Source organism: Chrysemys picta, chromosome 1, assembly GCF_011386835.1.
Source record: "Chrysemys picta bellii isolate R12L10 chromosome 1, ASM1138683v2, whole genome shotgun sequence".
Lineage (NCBI taxonomy): Eukaryota > Metazoa > Chordata > Testudines > Emydidae > Chrysemys > Chrysemys picta.
Genome location: NC_088791.1, coordinates 1174858 through 1192705, shown reverse-complemented (window position 1 = coordinate 1192705; position 17848 = coordinate 1174858). Strand labels below are relative to the sequence as shown.

The window sequence follows — 17848 nt, the reverse complement described above, 5'->3', positions numbered from 1 at the left end:
AAAAACAGACATGGACTTGACCTGCTTCTCCTGCCATCACCCGGATCACTTCGCTCCTGAGTTGTACCCCGTAGCCTGAGCCTGCTTTGGTCTCGATCTAGAGCAGAGGTGCCCCAACTGTGGGGCTGGAGGAACATCTGGGAGGTGCAGCGGGCCCTGGGCCAGCTCCCCGGGGGGTGGGGAGGGACCACCACCCAGCCACCAGCTCTGCTCTGATCCTTCCCGCAGCTGCGTCCCCAGCTCCCAGCCCCGTGCCCAGCCTCAGTATGGATCTACTCCCAGCCCTGCGCCAGCCCCCAGCTTCGGCTGCTGGCCCTGGCTCAGTTCCTGGCCCGGAGCTAAGGCTGGGGGGAGACCAGGAACAGAGCTGCAACTGGTTGCGGGCCCGGTTGCCAGCCCACACCATAGCCTGTCTGGATTTGCCCTCGCCCCCAGCCTCGGCCCCTGGGTGCGGCCCTGCTCCTGGCCCCACACCCACGCCCAGCTGCAGCCCCAGCCTTGACCCCCTTACCCCGTTCGTGTCCCCACCCTCCAAGCTATGGCCCCAGCCCCAGGGAGGCGGGGTGTGTGTGTGTGTGGACAGGGGTTGGGGGGGCATGACCCTTAAAAGTTTGGGGACCACTGATCTAGACTGTACGCTCTTTGGGCCAGGGTGCGCGTGGGTTACAGGTCCCCCTCTGCACCAATCCACAGCAGACATGAGATGTGACAGCCCCTTCGGCGCCAGCGGGAGCAACTCCTGTTTGAGCTTTGGCAGTCCCGGGTCGATCCCCGGCATGCCAGCCACATAGGCAGCCTCACCGTAACGTCTTTGCAGCACGACAGGGCTTCGAGCCTGGCCCTGGGCCCTTCAGACACCGCTGTACCACACAGTAGTTCCACGCCTGGGCCTGGCTTCCTGGTGAACGGGATGCTGACATTTTCCTACCTCCCGCAGGCCTGTGAGCTCTCAGTCATCAGTACCTGACCAGGCTGTTGAGCTCCTGGGATGGAAGGTGCTGGAGGAGGGCAGAGTGTTTTCTGCTGGCTCGTGAAGCTCTCGTGTTCTGCAGCAGACCCTTTCCAGAGCTCACCCTCTCTCTAAGAACGGACCGTCCCCCCGTTTGCCTTACCTACAGATTTTGTCCGGGGAATTCCTTTGCGTAGGGACACGTGGGGTTTCTCGGCCCCCGGGAGAGCTCCCGAGTGAGCTGCCATTCCCTGGCGTTCGAAGAGTGACTAGAAAAGAAACAAAGACGGGAACGTCACTCTGACACCGGACTCCACTGAACGGAAACAAAAGCTTCACCCGCAGCACTGTCCAACTCTGCTACGTGGTGTGAAGGACGAGCAGGGCGCTGAGGTCAGGCCTGAGCACTGGGCAAGGCCTGTCTCTTGCTGTGTGTGTGCAGGGCCCTGCGCAGCGGGGCCATCATACAGCCTGGGGTGGCGAGCATTCGCTAACATAGCAGTCCAGGGACATGCGTCCCTTCCCTCTTGGCTCCCAGTGAGGCCGACAACCAAAGCCTCACTGACTTCACTGGGAGCAGCTGCGGCCCCTGGAGCGTACCGGGAAGAAGCCCCATCCGTAGAGCTTATAGCGAATGTACAGTGCAAAGCTCACAGCCTCAGGGGCCCGCTCTCCCCCGAGCTCTGACTCTGACTCTCTTCTCCCTCAAGAACATCTCAAAACCCTGGGCCATTAGCCGCGCCTCCCTCCCATGTGCCCATTTCACCGCTGCACTGCCAACCCCCCCTGCTGCAGTGACGGTACATGGCGCTTCCCCAGCACCTCAGCCGCGTCACTGTCTGCTCCAGGCACTGAGATCCTCTGTCTAAAACCGCCTCAGCCTCCAGACTTCTCTCTTGCCCTTCTTTTATCCGGAGTCCTCCAGCAGCCCCAACGTCCGGTCCCGCCACATCTCCGGAACCTGAGTCCTCACTCCTGCTCCAATCACCTCTCGGACTGTCTTCCCTCCTTTATCGTCTTCCCTAAATCCCAGACTCAACCCCCAGTGCCCTGACATGCTGCAGCCAGTCTGGGCTCTCACTCCGCACAGACCTGGAGCGCTGCCCTCCCTGCCACCTGCACGGCCTCACCGTCCATCGCCCAGTCACACCCAGCATTGCCACTGGCTTTCCAGATATCTCCCGACACGATCCCCTGCAGCCTCTCTGCCCCCCCGCTTCCCCGCAACCTCTCTGCCCCGCACTTCCCCCATCTCCCCTGCAACCTCTCTGGCCTTCCCCCACTCCCTCATCTCCCCTGCAACCTCTCTGGCCTCCCCACTGCTCCCGCATCTCCCCTGCAACCTCTCTGGCCTCCCCCCCACTCCCCCATCTCCTCTGCAACCTCTCTGGCCTCCCCACTGCTCCCGCATCTCCCCTGCAGCCTCTCTGCCCCCCCGCTTCCCCGCAACCTCTCTGACCTGGGCTTCCCCATCTCCCCTGCAACCTCTCTGGCCTCCCCCCACTCCCTCATCTCCCCTGCAACCTCTCTGGCCTCCCCACTGCTCCCGCATCTCCCCTGCAACCTCTCTGCCCCCCCACTCCCCCACAACCTCTTTGGCCTCCCCCCCGCTTTCCCATCTCCCTTGCAACCTCTCTGGCCTCCCTCTACTCACTATGCCCACCCATGTCCTCTCAGCCAATCTACCCACCCACCCCCATTCCAGCCCAAGAAAACCTCTCCCGGCTCTGGCCCCTTTGCACCTTTGCTGTTTGCTGCCCCACAGCGAGATGTTTGTCATAACACTCTGTGTCCTTGCTGGAGGCCAGTAAGCAGAACCCCCTCCCACACCCAGATGCGCTCCTGTCTCACACTGATCTCCGCTGGCGTGATGCGCCGGCTCGTGGGTCGTTGCTTCACAGTGGCTGCCCTGGAATCTGCTTCGACGATGTCTGCTCTCAGCGAGGGTTCAGCTGCTGCCAAGATCTCATCCAGTTTCTCTGGAAATTCAGACATAAAACCAAACCAGTTAATAAGGCCCTTCACTTCCAGGCAGCTTTCCTGGGGCAGACCCAGCCTCGGGTGTGTGGCAGGGGACAGTCTGAACTCTGCACTTGGGGACGGGCTACAGAGCAGGTGGAGACTGAGTTTGTGCCAGCTTCTGTTCACTCTCCTCCTTTGCTCTAAGTCCTGCAATCCTAATGAAGCCCCCACCCCACCCCCCCGCCAAGTCATTTGCCTACTTTACATCCAGGTACGGGCCCATGTGTGAGGGCAGCGTTAGCCAGTATGTGCCAGCCCCATTCCACCACACACTGCCCAGGCCACGGCTGTATTGTCGCCCTTCCAAACAGCAGGAACTTCAAAAGTTTCACCTAATTTACAATTTCTGGCTGGCCAACAGCCGGGCGGGGTCGCTTTTTTAACTGCCAAGTGTTGCTGCAGTTCCTTTCCCTACGTTACCAGTGACGCCCTTTGTCTAGGAAATTCTTTAGATTTTTAAAATACATCTATTGAAAAGAATGACTGTCCAGGTGGTGCTGCCAGGCTCGGCCAGCGTCCATGGGACACGTATAAATGTCTAGGCTCTGTCCAGCCTGGCTGTTGAACGTGGGCCTCTAGGAGGGCTCCAGTCTGTGGCTGCTCATATCCTAAACCCTGTAAGCCTGGCCAGCCAAACAGAAGCTTTAGGAAACGTGTTGAGTTTTGAATGTCTATAAAGAACAGACATCTCCGAGGTTCAAGAGAAGCACATGGAACAACTCCACCGTGAATGCACCGGCCGGGCAAATGCAGCAGTGCTCACGGAGGGCAGCAGAACGAGCCGCGTTTGGCATTGCTAGGCCAATCATTTTTGCTTTTAGATGGGGAAAGTGAGAAAACTTGAAACCCCCTCGAATTTCCAGCAATCCGGTCTGCAGTGGGGCCCGTGACAGCAATCAAACCCATGAATCCGCTGCCAGCGGCGACCACACCTGCCATCTCAGGCAGAGAGCTTCAGACTAAGTCTGCCTGAAAGCTACTCACCGCCATCTCGCCATGAAAACAGCTCAGTCCCAGAGGACTTGTCTACTTGGCGCAGCCGTTTGCACTACAGGCCTGTGAATCAGCGCTGCATTACGGTTTGCACCAGTAGGGCCATGCAGGTGAGTCCCTGCACAGCATGTCGCTGCGCTTTACAACTCACGCCCCCTCCGCCCCAGTGAGCATTGCCGTGCCGTGATGACAAGCCCCTGGGGTTTCCACCGCACAGAGCCTCTAGGTCAGAGCGCCCCAAACTGGGGTGTACTCCATTTGGGGGAGCACAGCTGGGGCCCGGCCCAGCCCCCACAGGGGCAGGGAAGGAGTGCCACCCAGTTCTGCTCCTGGCCCCGCCCCCACTCCCAGCTGTGTCCAGCCTTGGCCCCCTTCCTCCTGTCTGCATCCTCCCGCTGCCCACTGGAGCCACTGCTCCACTCCCAGCCCCAGCTCGGGGAGAGGAGGGGGGCACGACCCTGAAAAGTTTGGGGACCACGGCTCTAGGTTTCCACAGGTGTGGAAGCTTGAGGAGCTACTAGATCCCAACTGCGAACCCCTGGGGCAGATCCCTGGCGCCACGGCCTGGCAGCTGGTTAGAGCAGTCAGGAGCCAGAGACTGATGGGACAGGAGGCACTGGCCATGTGCAATGCCTCTCTGGGCTGGCGGACAAAGGCGGCTCCAGAACATCTGAAAGCCAAGGCCTTGGCCTGGGTGAGCCAGAGGAGGAGGGCGGCCCACCCCAGAAGACAGCCGTGGAACTCGGATTTAGCGCCTCTCTCCCCATGCTGGAACTACACTTGGGGTACGGCCGGAGTTCCTGTGGCCTCATGTGGGGACAGCCAGGACCAGGCACTGTGCCCATCTCAAGAGCCGCAGAGTCACTGCAGGAGCGTTGCACACAGCCCCACACATTGAGCCCAGGTGACTCTCCGCTGACCCCTCCTGGGCATGAGCCAAACCATTTGCAGGGCTGGCCAGTGGACAGGATAGCAAGTGCCCCCTCTACGGCTGCACAAAGCAGAACCCCAGAGACAACAGGAGAGGACGGGCCATGCGCTAAATTCTCTGCTGGACTGAGGAGATTGGGAATGTGCCTCATCGGCGTCCCTGGCACCTGCGAGGGCACAATGCTGGGGCTGACACGAGCGACATAACAGTGAGGCTCTGAGCCCTGGGCACTCCCACCTGGACAGCCCGATTCAAGGCCGGGCTTTGTACCTGTAACCCAAGAGCCTCTCGATGGCAAGTGGCAGAGGATCACAGGGCTCCCCGGGCTCTGGTATGTACACTCTAGTTCAGGTAAGCTCTCGACCAAAGCCAGGCTGTAGAGCCCTGCAGTGGGATTGGGATCCCGCAGGACCCACTGCCACAATAGCGGTAGCAGATAAAATGTACTTCGTTGGAGGCAGGACTGGGTGGGCAAAACCCCCAGCCTGTGGTAACTTCCGGGAAAACACGAAATCTCTCGTCAGTTTGTCACAAATCGAATTTCAGCAATGGAAAGAAAGCTTTTGTTGTTCAAATAAAGGGTTTAATACTTAAATTTAAGCGAGGGATAGAAAATGATTTGATGTCTATTATAACAGGAGTTAAAGTATTTTTTTACCTGGTTTACACAAGATTTGTTTTATTCTTTTAGTGGTAAAAATTGTGTTTGAATTCCATTTATATATATCTAACGTATTAACAGACTGGTTTGGGTGCTTTTGTTTTGTTAGTAGCGTGGGGGAAACTGTCTCTCTTGTGGGATCGAAGGTTTTGGCAGGTGGGAGTGGGATGACAATGCAGGAGCGAGGAGGAGTGCAAGTGGGTATTGTGGGCGGGACAGGAGCAGGATTAAAAAAATAGTCCTGCGCAAAGCTGCCAGGGGGTTTGGGCCCATGAAGGAAGGACCATCCTGGTGAAAGACGCTGTGAGAAGGCCTTTGGGGCGAGTAGGACCTTACTGGACAACTCTTCCTTTCCAAAATCCCGTTTGCCACCACACAACTTTGCTCTTTGTTAAATAAACATAAGGTAGATGCTGTGTGGTGAGCGGGGCTGTGGTCCGGGTGTCACACGTAAGCTGCAGTGTAGTGTTCCTGTGGGAACAGCAGGCCTGACAGTTCCGTGAGCGGCCAGTGGGTCAGGGCTGGGCCGTGCAGGGGCTGCTCGGAGCCCTTGCGGGAGGGGCGTGCCTGCCGGTAGCCTGCATGAGGGACAGTGGAGCCACGTGGGCTGGGAGGGAAGTGCTTGTGTTGCCCGTGGCCAGTGGGGTCGGGGAGCTGACTGCTGGCAGGCACAGACGAGGCTCCCTTACGTTAAGAGCAGGGGGTAGCCAGGTGCCTCGCGGGCCTGAGTGCCCGGGAAGCATCACAGTCGTCTTTACAAATCTCCTGTAATGAATTACAGTTCAGTGGTGCCATGAGAGTGGGCAGAGAGAACTGTCATTAACAGCCACATGCCTCTGTGGTGCCCTGGCACAAGCTAGAAAAGCCCCATGCAGCCGAGAATGTCCGCCAAGGCAGTGCCCCAGCTAGCTCTATGGAGATCCCAGGAGACGGGCTCCCCCGCCTGCCTAGAGGGACATTTCCCCAGCTGACAGCAAACAACAATTCAATGTCCTCATTCTCCTCCCTGTCCTCCCAGGGATCCCCCTTAAACGGCCCCTCCCTCTCTGTGCATCCCCTCTTCCTCTCTGGCCCGGCTGAAAGTCAGGGGGGATACCCAAGGGACTCCCCAATTTCTGTACTTGTGACCAAGCCTGGGCGTCTCCCTGGTGCTTGGCTTGCCCCTCCCTCGCAGGGAAGGAGAGGGAGTGTTGGTCCCCCACATCAGGTTGCTCTACATTCCTGCAGCAGCAGCGGAGTTCTGCCTTTGTAACCATTACAGCTGGCACCAAACTTCCAGGAGAGCTGGAGATTGGGTAACGTCCTCCCGCTCCAGCCCCACGCCTATTGCCTGCCTCCCTCCAGGGCTCAGGGTCTCAGCGCACAGAAACGCAGCACCATGGGATGGGATGGGCCTCGCCCCGCCGACCTGTCTACGTAGGCAAGGCGGAGGGTTTGCACCGAGTAGTGAGTGTGGCCAGGTTAGTGGTCATTATTTCATCCAGCGGTGAGTTCCAGGGGCCAGGACGGGGTAGCACCCAACGATCTCCTATGCAGGGATGAGCCTTCAGGGGCTGGTTTCGCTGGGCCACAGGCACAAAGCAAACTGAAGCCACTGAAAGATTGTGGGCGATCAGCTTTACCCCCACCTGGCACAGGCATGAATGACGTAAGGCAGGGAAGGACCAGGGCCTGGGATTCTGGGAATCTCGCTGACAAGGGAATTCCCCGCTCTGAGCATCTGGTCCAGGGGCTCGTCATCTCTCTGCAGCTGCACTCTGCTCTGTTGTCGGGCATGGGAACCTCAGCCCTGCTGAGAACTAGGGCGGGGCAGCCCTGACCCACTCTCCGAAGGGATGGGGGGAGGCGTAAGGGGTTTCTGGGGGATGAAAGCCAGGGAAGTTGTGGGGTTCGGCAGGGATGGGATGAGCTCCCAGGCTGTGCAGTTTCACTCACCCCCTTTTCTCCTCCGCATCGAGGCTTGGAATGAAGAAACAAAACACAGGACATGAATGGCATGCACAGTCCCTGCTCCCTGTCCCACTTGCTCCTCGCCAACTGCCCTCCCTAACTCTGCCCCACGCTCCCGGCTTCTCAACACCCGGGGGGACGCTGGGCCCACCTGGCAGGAACTCAGCTCTGGCCAGTCGAGGGGCGGCTCTCCGTGCAGTTACCTCCTAGCTCCTGCAATGGGGCTCGCAGTGTATCAGGGCTCGGACAGCCCCGGCATGTGGCACATGCTCACTCCTCCAGCGTGGGGCAGCACATGATAATGGGGCTCTTTGCAGCCCCTCCGTGGCTGTGGCACCACGACTCGCAGCATGACAGGAGACGAGGCCAGGCCAACTCTCCCATGCCCAGGCAGACCTGAGCCCAGCCCTCCCTGGCCAGCGCTAGCCCAGCAGGAGAGACGATGGCAGAAGAGGAGTGGAGGGAGGCCTGGACAGGGCTGGATGCCTGAAGTCTTGGAGGAGACAAATACCAAGAAAGGCCTCTCGGAGGGAGGCGGCTTTCGCCCCCACTGCTCACGGGGGCTCATGGGGAATCTACCTTTCTCCACTGGGCTGACGTGGCACGGCCACAGAACCCACGAGCGGCCTGGAGGGTGCAAAGGAGAGTGCTCCCTCCCCGCCCCCCCGGGGCACTCGCCTTGAGCACATGGACTGACCTGTAGGACCCAGGGCAGAGACCAACCGCTACCCCCCCCCGCCTCCCCAGGAGAGGTGGGGGGACACAGACCAGCCCCTAACCCCCGTTGGAAGATGTGGGAGGGACAGAGACCAGCCCCTAACCTCCCCCCCGGGAGAAGTGTGGGGACAGAGACCAGCCCCTAACCCCCCTGGGAGAGGTGGGGGGACAGAGACCAGCCCCTAACCCCCGTTGGAAGATGTGGGGGGACAGAGACCAGACACTAACCCCCCCAGGAGATGTGAGGGGATAGAGACCATCTGCCAACCTCCCCCCCCAGGAGAGGTGGGGGGACAAAGAACAGCCCCTAACCCCCCCAGGAGATGTGAGGGGACAGAGACCATCTTGCTAACCTCCCCCTCGGGAGATGTGGGGGGACAGAGACCAGCCCCTAACCCTCCTGAGAGACGTGATGGGACAGAGACCAGCCCCTAACCTCCTGGGAAGGTGTGGGACAGAGATTGGCCACTAACTACCCCACAGGGAGAGACAGGTCAGGGACTGGCCACTGACCCCCGCCCTTCATTAGATGCAGGGCAGGGACTGGCAGCTGAATCTACCCCAGGGCGACGTGGGGCAGATGACTGACAGGACCGGCTTTAGGAAATGTGGGGCCCAATTCGAACAGTTTAGACGGGGCCGCGACAGGGATGACTAAACAAAAACCACGTAAAAAAACTATGTGGGGCTTGTACTCACCGGGCCGCGCTCCTAGTCTTTGGTGGCGGGTCCTTCACTCGCTCTGGGTCTTCGGCGGCACTGAAGGACTCGCCGCCAAAGTGCCGCCAAAGACCCGGAGCGAGTGAAGGACTCACCACCAAAGTGCCGCCAAAGACCCGGAGCGCTGCTGGGTGAGTAAAAATTAAAAAGGCGCCTCTAGCCAGGGAAGGGATTCTCTGCCACTTGCTCCCCACTCTGGGCGGCCCTGCCACTGGGCGCGGGGCCCTCTTAGGTGTGGGGCCCGAATCGGGGGAATTGGTGGAATTGGCCTAAAGCCGGCCCTGCTGACTGATAATGCCTCTCCAAGTTAGATGCAGGGCAAGGACTCCTCCAGGAGAGGCAGGGCAGATACCAGCTGCTAACCCCCCACTCCCAGGGAGCCATGGGGCAGAGATCAGCTGCTATTCGCCTCCCACCCCAAGAGCCCGGGGAGAAGGGCTCGCTGCTCATCACCCTGCAGGGAGCTCCATAGATCCCCAGGCCAGCAGGGACCAGTGTGACCCCCTAGCCTGCCCCCCACTAATTCCCAGAGCAGAGCTTTTACATACACCTCCCACCTGGTTGAAAATGGCCAGTGATGGAGAACTGACCCCGACCCCGGTAATCTGTGAATTACCCTCACTGTTGGGGAAACCAGTCCCTGATTCCCCCCATTCACTCCAGGGAGAGGCGGGGCAGAGCCTGGCTGCTAATCACTCCCCTCCCCCCGCCCCCAGGGAAATACCGGGCAGAGCCCATCTGCTATTCCCCTGCTGCCCCAAGGCCTGACGGAGGCACTGGCTATCAAGGATCCCCAGGGAGATCAGAGCAGGGACTCTCCCTAAATCTCCAGCACAGAGAGACAATTCCTGCCTTTCTGGGGACTTCCCTTTCCATGCTGTGAGTCTGCACCCCCCAGGCCTGGAGAGCTGTGCCTGCCCTCACACAGGCATCAGTATATGTTCGCACGTCCATCCTGCGTGTGTGCACAGTGACTTGCAGGGCGAGTGCCTAGGCTGGCGTGTCCCCATCTACGTGTGAGGGCAGTGCCCACGCCTGGAACATGCCAGTCTCCGATGACAGCCAGCCCCGTGCTCCCTGTCAGAGTGCATTCACCATCCTCAGGGGCCCTCATCAAGTTGATCAGAAGCCCTGTGAGAGCAGGAGGCCTGGGGCAGAATCCTGGGACCACCAAGCACTGAGCAGCTGTGGCCCACATGTTCAAAGGGAAAAGCAAGAAAGAGGAGATGACCCGGACTGGCCCGAGGTCCAACCTAATGCCCACGGTCCAAACCCAGCGCTTCCCCTTGCTGGGGCGGGGGCAAGGAATCAGGACCTTCCTGAGACACCTTATCAGACTCCAATACCTAGATTTCGGTGCCTGGCTGAGGGTGCAAGGGCCTGACACCGAAGGGCTGCTCCTGCCCGGGGCCAGGTCAGCGATGGGGAGACTGGACACAAAAGCTTAAGGAAACCGTGGACTCCAACGTTCTGTTTAAAGAGCAGTAGGGCCAGCCTAAACCCAGCCAAGGGCACAGCTGGGTGAGAAAGGCCATTCTAGAGGGAGGGGCTGGGACAGGAGACCCTCCCCACCCCAGCATCTCTCCTCCCACTGCATGATGCTCAGAGGCAGAGGTGGATACATTGCTACATTTCAGTGTCCAAGCAATGATGAGCCAGGCCCGGGGCAGACAGGTACTGTGCAGGATCCCTCCTGGCTCCGGAGCTCAGCACGCGCCTCGGTTCCAGCCCCGGATCCCTGAACAGCACAAAGGGACGTGCAACACGACTGGGGGCACAAGGGCACAGGGGGGAAGGAGATTCCTGACTACCGCTGGTGCCTGCGGCTAGCTAGCACCTGCACCGGCCCACGCCCCTGCCCCATCTCTCTGACCCAGCCAGCCCAGCCGACACGCACACCCTAGGCAGGCACCACTGCAGCTGCCCTGCAGGGCACTGGGCAGACTCTGGCCTGGAACAGGGGATCGTTTCTAAGCATAAGAAACAAAGTGTGATCCCCAGGCTGTGGAAGCCCTGACGCACGTGGAAGTGTGTGCAGGGGGCCGGCAGGCGGCCATGGGATCAGGGGCCTCTGCAGGAATGTCCGAGCTCCTGGAATCGGCGAGGGCTCCACAAGGACGGACGGGAAGCGCTTGGGGGCTCCCTGGAGCACCTGGAAGCAGGCAGGGAAGGGGGGGCTCTGTGGTGACCCCAGGAACGGGGGAGGAGGGGGAGATCCGTGATGACACCCGGAAGTGGCGGGGAAGGGGGGGCTCTGTGGTGATACCTGGAAGTATGGGGGGCAGGGGGTCTCTGTGGTGACTCCAGGAACAGGGGGGAAGAGGGGGATCTGTGGTGACACCAGGAAGTGGGTGGGGGAAGGGGAGCTCTGTGGTGACCCCAGGAAGTGGTGGAGGGGGGCTCTGTGGTGACCCCAGGAAGTGGGTGGGGGAAGGGGGGCTCCGTGGTGACACCCGGAAGCGGGCGGGGTCCCCCTGGAAGGGCAGAAGACACTGGGCTACTGGACACATGCAGGGGGTGGGGGCTGCCGGGAATAGCACGTGTGCAAGCCAGGGGGGATGTACGGCTGCCTGGAAGCACTCTTGTAGGGCCCCACCCCCGAGCACGGGCAGTGCAGACGCCGGGGATCGGGTTGTTCTGCGCAGGTTTTCTGCTCCTGCTGGCTGCGTCTGCGCTGGTGGCAGTGACGCTTTGCACAGGGCCAAGCACTGCAGAAACTTCCGTGTGTGGAGTGGTGCATACGTCCCTCCAAGCTCCCACCTGCCCCCCCACCCAGGGAAGCCTGTGCTGCGTGTGGCTTCTTGCTGGGCGTGTCCCTACACTTTCCATGTCCCGCGCATGCTCCTCATGCACCTGGGCATTCCTGCGTCTGCCCCCGTGCCCTTGCTTACCTAGTTCCTCCAGCTCGGCCGTCATGGACTTGGAGCGCAGCGTCAGGGTGGTGCTGGGGGCTCTCTTGGGAGGCGGTGGGGCTGAAAGGAAGAGAGATGGCATTTTGCACTTCCTGTCCAGGAACTTGCGAGGAGTGGCCAAGTGCAGGTGCCACTTCTTCTCCACAGCCTGGATCTCCTCGTACTCGCGGGACGAGGAGTCGCACTGCTGCAGAATCTTATTAAGGCTGCGTGTGGAAGCAAACTTCTTCATTGTCCCAGTCACAGGGTCCCAAGGGCACAGGGCAGCCCCGGGACTGAGGGGCTGCTGAGGTCTGCAAGGGAGCGTCCTGTGCCCAGGTGACCACAGACCCTCAGCATGCGAGAGTCCAAGCCATGGTCCCTGGGCTACTCGCACCCCTGAAGTGCCAGGAGATGCTCAGGTTGTGAAAGCCTCTCTCAAATTCACCCTCAGGCAGCTGGCTGCCTGGGTGAGTCGGCAAACAGCTTGGCTGGCTGCTTCCCCTCTGTGCACGCCATGGGCGGAGGGTGGGAGAGGGGGACAGAGTCCGGGCTCTCAGCCTCTCACTCCCCAGCTCCTGGCGGGGAGTCCATCCTGCAGTGCCCAGCGCCCACCTCGCCCCGTCTCCGAACTCAGGCTGGATCCAGGCCCGGCTGCGGTGTCAGGGCCCCAGCGAAGGGCTGGAGATTGACGTCTCTGTGCCAAGCTGAGGGGCCACGTGGCGCATGAGGCAAAGCCCACGAGCAGTGGGTACTGTGGCGAGGGGCAGAGCTGGGGAGAGGGGCTCCCTAGCCAGGCCCACCGGTGGGTCTGCCGGAGAGAGGTGCCATGCCATGGGCTCACGGGAGTGGAGACGAGTTGAAGGCTTTTCCTCTTCACTTCAGGTGCCTCCTCCTCGCCTGCTCGGCTGGAACAATGCAGGATTCAACGCTCAGGCGTTGCCATGGGAACCAGAGCTTCAGGCTGGTGCCGAGCTGCCTGCATCAGAGACCCCAACAGGGGCGGATTCAGGCGGAGAACGCTGTTCCCACACAGGCTTCCATTAGCCAGGAAAACAGGCAGACCCGGGCCGGGAGGAGAGGAGGGCAGCACAGGCAGAGCTCTGCGGCGGGGGGCACAGTGGCCTGGGCTCCCGGGCAATCAGAGCCTCACAGAAGCAATCTTCCTCCAGCCAAGGGGAGCCTGCCAGGGCCCGGGTGCCAGCCGGCTCGGTGAGGTCAGGGCGGGTGCCAGCCGGCTCGGTGAGGTCAGGGCGGGTACCAGCCGGCTCAGTGAGGTCAGGGCGGGTGCCAGCCGGCTCGGTGAGGTCAGGGCGGGTGCCAGCCGGCTCGGTGAGGCCAGGGCGGGTGCCAGCCGGCTCGGTGAGGCCAGGGCGGGTGCCAGCCGGCTCGGTGAGGTCAGGGCGGGTACCAGCCGGCTCGGTGAGGTCAGGGCGGATACCAGCTGGCTCGGTGAGGTCAGGGCGGGTACCAGCCGGCTCGGTGAGGCCAGGGCTCGGATACCAGCCGGCTCGGTGAGGCCAGGGCTCGGGTACCAGCCGGCTCGGTGAGGTCAGGGCGGATACCAGCCGGCTCGGTGAGGTCAGGGCGGATAACAGCCGGCTCGGTGAGGCCAGGGCCCGGGTGCCAGCCGGCTCGGTGAGGTCAGGGCGGGTACCAGCCGGCTTGGTGAGGTCAGGGCGGATACCAGCCGGCTCGGTGAGGCCAGGGCCTGGGTACCAGCCCACACACTCACTCCGCTAGAAAGAGCAGGTGTCTGGTCCCTAGGAGCCGCTGCCAGCCTGAGGCAGGTCCCCACAGCAGGCCTGGAGAGGAAGCTGGTGCCGGAGAGCAGGGGAAGAAGAGGCTGGAGGCGCGGGAAGAGGAGGCGGAAGCGGCCCCGGCAGAGATCCCAGCACCAGCTCCTGCGCCTCAGTCTTTCCCCCGACTCGTGCTCTCGAGCAGTGACAATATAATTACAGCTCTTAGTGTCAGCGCAGAGCTGCCTCCCTCCCCCTCTCCTCGTGTCTTGCTTTCCGAGCGCCTCAGTCCTCCCTTTCCCTCAGCGGCTGGCGCCCAGCCACACGCCCCACCGGAACAGGCTCCTTCGCCACACAGCCCCTCACCGCTACCCCAGCACTCGCTCGGACCTGCGCCGGCAGCTGCCTCCCCTTGGCCCGGCTGCCAGGGGGTCAGACTGCTCGGAACCTCCCCAGGGAGCTGCTGTCGGCTGGAAGCTCCACGCGGGTCCCAGGCGTGGGGGAAAGAGGGGCCTCTCCCCTGCAACCACCCTCCCCCTCTAACGGCCTCCCGACGCTCCACGTGCCCCAGACACCTCCCTGGCTCAGCACAGGAGAGAATCCGCACACGGCACCTCCCCTGTGGCACGACCCCCACCCAGCACCTCTCCCTCTGGGCCAGGGGTACGATCCCCACCCAGCACCTCCCCCCGTGGCACGACCCCCATCCAGCACCTCTCCCTGCCGGCCGGGGGTACGATCCCCACCCAGCACCTCCCCCCGTGGCACGACCCCCATCCAGCACCTCTCCCTGCCGGCCGGGGGTACGATCCCCACCCAGCACCTCTCCCTCCGGGCCAGGGGCACGAGCCGAAACCGGCACCTCCCCCTGCGGGCCGGGGGCACGACCCCCCCCCAACACCTCTCCCTCCGGGCCAGAGGCACGACCCCCACCCGGCACCTCCCCCTGCGGGCCGGGGGCATGAGCTGCACCCGGCACCTCCCTTCTGTGGAAAAAACTCCACCCGGCCCCTCCCACTCTGGGCCAAGGGCACGATCCCCACCTGGTCCCTCTCCCTCTGGGCCAGGGGCATGATCCGCATCCGGCACCTCTCCACCCTTGAAGAAAAGCCCCTTTGGCCAGTCTGGGAAAAGCTCTAGATGGCAGGAGCTGTGCCAGAAACCAGAAGAAATTCCCTTCGCCTGACAAGCACTTCGCAAAGACTCCTCCTGCACAGAGCCTGGGAATTGACAAAGCCTCACGTGTCTTTGGGTCCACGCTGGGTGGTCTGTGGGTGCAACAGCTTGCCAAGGAAAGCCTATAAACTCAGGGCTGAATTCTCCAGTCCTCTACAGCTGCTTACGTAGATGCTGCGTGAATAATTCCCCTGCATAAAGCTGCCAGACACCCCAAGGGCCCGGGAAAGGGGTGAGGCGCAGGGCAGGGGGGCATGGTGGAACGGAGCTCTGCTCTGCCCTGTCCTCCATTGGCTAAAGGGCCTAAGAGCCTCCGGGGCTCAGGATAAGGAAGCCATGCCTGGCTCCCTGTGGCCTCCCTCCCCTAATTCCCCTGAGCTCTGAGGGTAGATCCCAGCCCTCCATCTCTTGGTGAACACTGGGGGGCTCTGCCGGGCAGAAGCTAGAGGGGGCACTTCAGGATGCCCTACAGAGCCAGAGTCCGGGTGGTTCTCTCAGCCCAAGGGGGAGCCCTTGGCATGCCATCCTGAGCCCAAGGTGCCTGGTACCACTGGTCTCTAGTACGTTGTTCTGGACAGGACTCCCTTGTTCTATCCGGGCTGGAGCCGCCAGCCTGAGACTTATCCCGCGCTGGGACACCTTCTCCTGCTTCGCGCAGTCCAGTGCTCTGGCCGACGTGGTGCCCGTAGGCCTATGCTGCAGTGTCTCCCGTGCTAAGTGCATCCCAGGGGTGTCTGTGCAGGCTGGCTGGTCCCTCCAGCCTGGTTTAGCTCAGGCTGCACCCAGAGAGCCACTGCACCTTCACTTCCTCCCCACCATTGCTGTGAAACCCCGTCTAGCTTCACAGACAGGGAGCCAGTCTCCCGTCACCAGGGACAGAGCAGCAGGCAGCGGCTCTCCCCTTCGCTGGACTGGGCCAGGGCAGTAAACAGGCCCTGGGTAACTAATGGCAAAGTATTACCCACGGGTCCAAGCCCACGCTGTGCCAATCTGGTGAGGATACAAGTGGTTACGGTGCCCGCAGCAGGGGCACAGCTCTTCAGCTCACACTGCAGCCACTCATGCTTTTAGCTTGGAGGCCCACTTCACTGTCAGCCAGTGCCCCCCGGGTTAAATGAGCCGGGCTGGTGAGATAAGGGCCCCAGGGGAAGAGGGATAACAGGCCCTGGCAGCAGAGAAAGGCTTCCAGAGGTACCGAGAGCTTGGGCTGGTGGGAGACTGAACCCAGTGTAACGAATGGCTAGGCTGAGCCGGGGGGACAACCTGCCGAATGAGACGGAGCTCACTTGTTCATTGCTCAGAAATACCAGGCCATTCCACACCTACCCTTCTTCCGGACGACTTCTTCTGATTCTGGCTTGCGGCTGACGGAGACAACCTTCATCACCAGGTGGTTTCCCCCCTGCCGGATCAGCGACACCACTTGCTTGTGCCCTACCTTTACCACATTCACACCATTCACCTGGGACACAAAGAGACACTGATCAGCACAAGCGCTGCCCAACCACAGCAAGCAGGCAGCAGGAACACAGGGGCCTTAGGGGCCCCAGGCTATGTTCTGAACTTGCAGAGCACACTGGAGATGTGTCGCGGACAGGAAACCCAGGTCACCTGCACAGAGCCTCTTTACTGCTCTGTAGTTAATAGTTAACAGATGGGGAAACTGAGGCTGAGAGGGGAAATGAACTGTCCAAGATCACAGAGGGAGTCAGTGTCAGGTCTGAAGCCATAGCTAATGGGATTTGAGAGGTTGCAGAGACCGTGCTAACAGAAGCACTCAGATACAGTCAGCTCGTGTACAGTGGGGCCAAACGACCCGGGGGCCAAAGCCCGTCTCATTGATGTGTCCATTAGAAATATCTGGAGATGAGCCTCCCTGTCAAGACCTAGGTGTAAATGACTTACGTATCGCACATTTACCGTGGCCGACGACTCCCCCAAACAGAATTAACGTGTTTTATGGGCACAGCACCACACATAAGGGCCAGTGTTTGAAACCAGGAGACTTAGAACTAGGAAGAAAAATAAGCAATCTGCTGGTACAAAGGAACCTACTCTGAAAAATCTACTACTGTGACACCAACTGGCATAGTAATGAACTGTACCTACCATCTGTGGCCACGCTGGACATTGCTAGACAAACAACTCTGATCTCAGGCACATGGGACGCATGCACACCATGAGTGGAATCTGGGTATGGACAATCACTCAAAGGAGAACCCAGGAATTTCTGGTTTCTAGCCCTGAGTTTAATTCCCCCAAATTTCCTCCCTTATCAGCATGTTTGGTAAATCTTTTCAGCAATCAGTAGGCGCCATGTTGGGTATCATTCTTCCCCCAGTTTCTAGTGCTAGAATCCAGCTTTTTAAAGACTTCTTGGGTCACAAACAGTCTGGTTGTGATCCGAGGCCTCATGACATGCAATAGGATGTAGACTAGCACGAAATGGAAGAAATGAAAAAATCAGGCACCCGTTAGTCACTTAAACAAGTGGCCTGAATTTGAGAGGTGCTGAGCACAGGAACCTCGTAAGTGGAGGTGTGCAGCACCTTTGAAAATCAGAGCACAGATCTAGGTGCCTAAACATGGATGCCTAGCTCTGGGCACCTATGCTTGGAAGTGTTGGCCTCAAGCTCTCTGTGACTCAGTCACCTCCTTTGTAACACAGAGGTGGGATACCACTGAGTACCCACTTTTGTAAAGTGCTTTGACAGCTGCTGATGAAAAGTGCTGTATACGCCAAGAGCCACTAGTATTGTGATCGTGAGTTCACTAATGGGGGCTAGATGGCGGGCAGATGAGGACAGTTGACACTTACTTTATCTATTGGTAACAGAATGTAAATAAAATAAATGTTTAAAAAGAAAATCTATATGATAAAAGAACACTATTAAGGTTGTGAAATCAAGCCAGTTTATGTTGCCTGTGCAACATTAATTCTGCCCCCTTGTGCACATGCATTATGAGACTGTCGTCCACAGGACCGCTGGCTCATTCAGTGCACAGGATGAACAGCTGTTCACTATTTTTTTCATATTTCTTTTAGTGACCCTTGCCTTATGTACTGGACACCAGCCAAAGCCTGCCCTGAATAGAGCA

The 17848-nt window shown here is 60.1% G+C and overlaps 1 protein-coding gene across 15 annotated transcripts in view; it reads right to left on the bottom strand.

Annotated features, from left to right (window-relative positions):
• Positions 1–17848, bottom strand: part of SHANK3 (SH3 and multiple ankyrin repeat domains 3) — a 703681-nt gene that overhangs the window by 39105 nt on the left and 646728 nt on the right. For 12 of the 15 annotated variants that reach the window (XR_010600169.1, XM_065589968.1, XM_065590332.1 and 9 more), the window contains 5 exons: positions 16076–16211; positions 11835–11915; positions 7492–7515; positions 2801–2928; positions 1113–1218 (listed from right to left, as the gene is read on the bottom strand). Coding sequence is in view for 14 of the 15 variants with exons in the window: in XM_065589968.1 (XP_065446040.1) it covers positions 1113–1218; positions 2801–2928; positions 7492–7515; positions 11835–11915; positions 16076–16211 (475 nt within the window). In the remaining variant the exon portion in view is untranslated. The remainder of the gene's footprint in view (positions 1–1112; positions 1219–2800; positions 2929–7491; positions 7516–11834; positions 11916–16075; positions 16212–17848) is intronic. The other 3 variants (XM_065590091.1, XM_065590203.1, XM_065590128.1) reach the window with 2 other exon arrangements.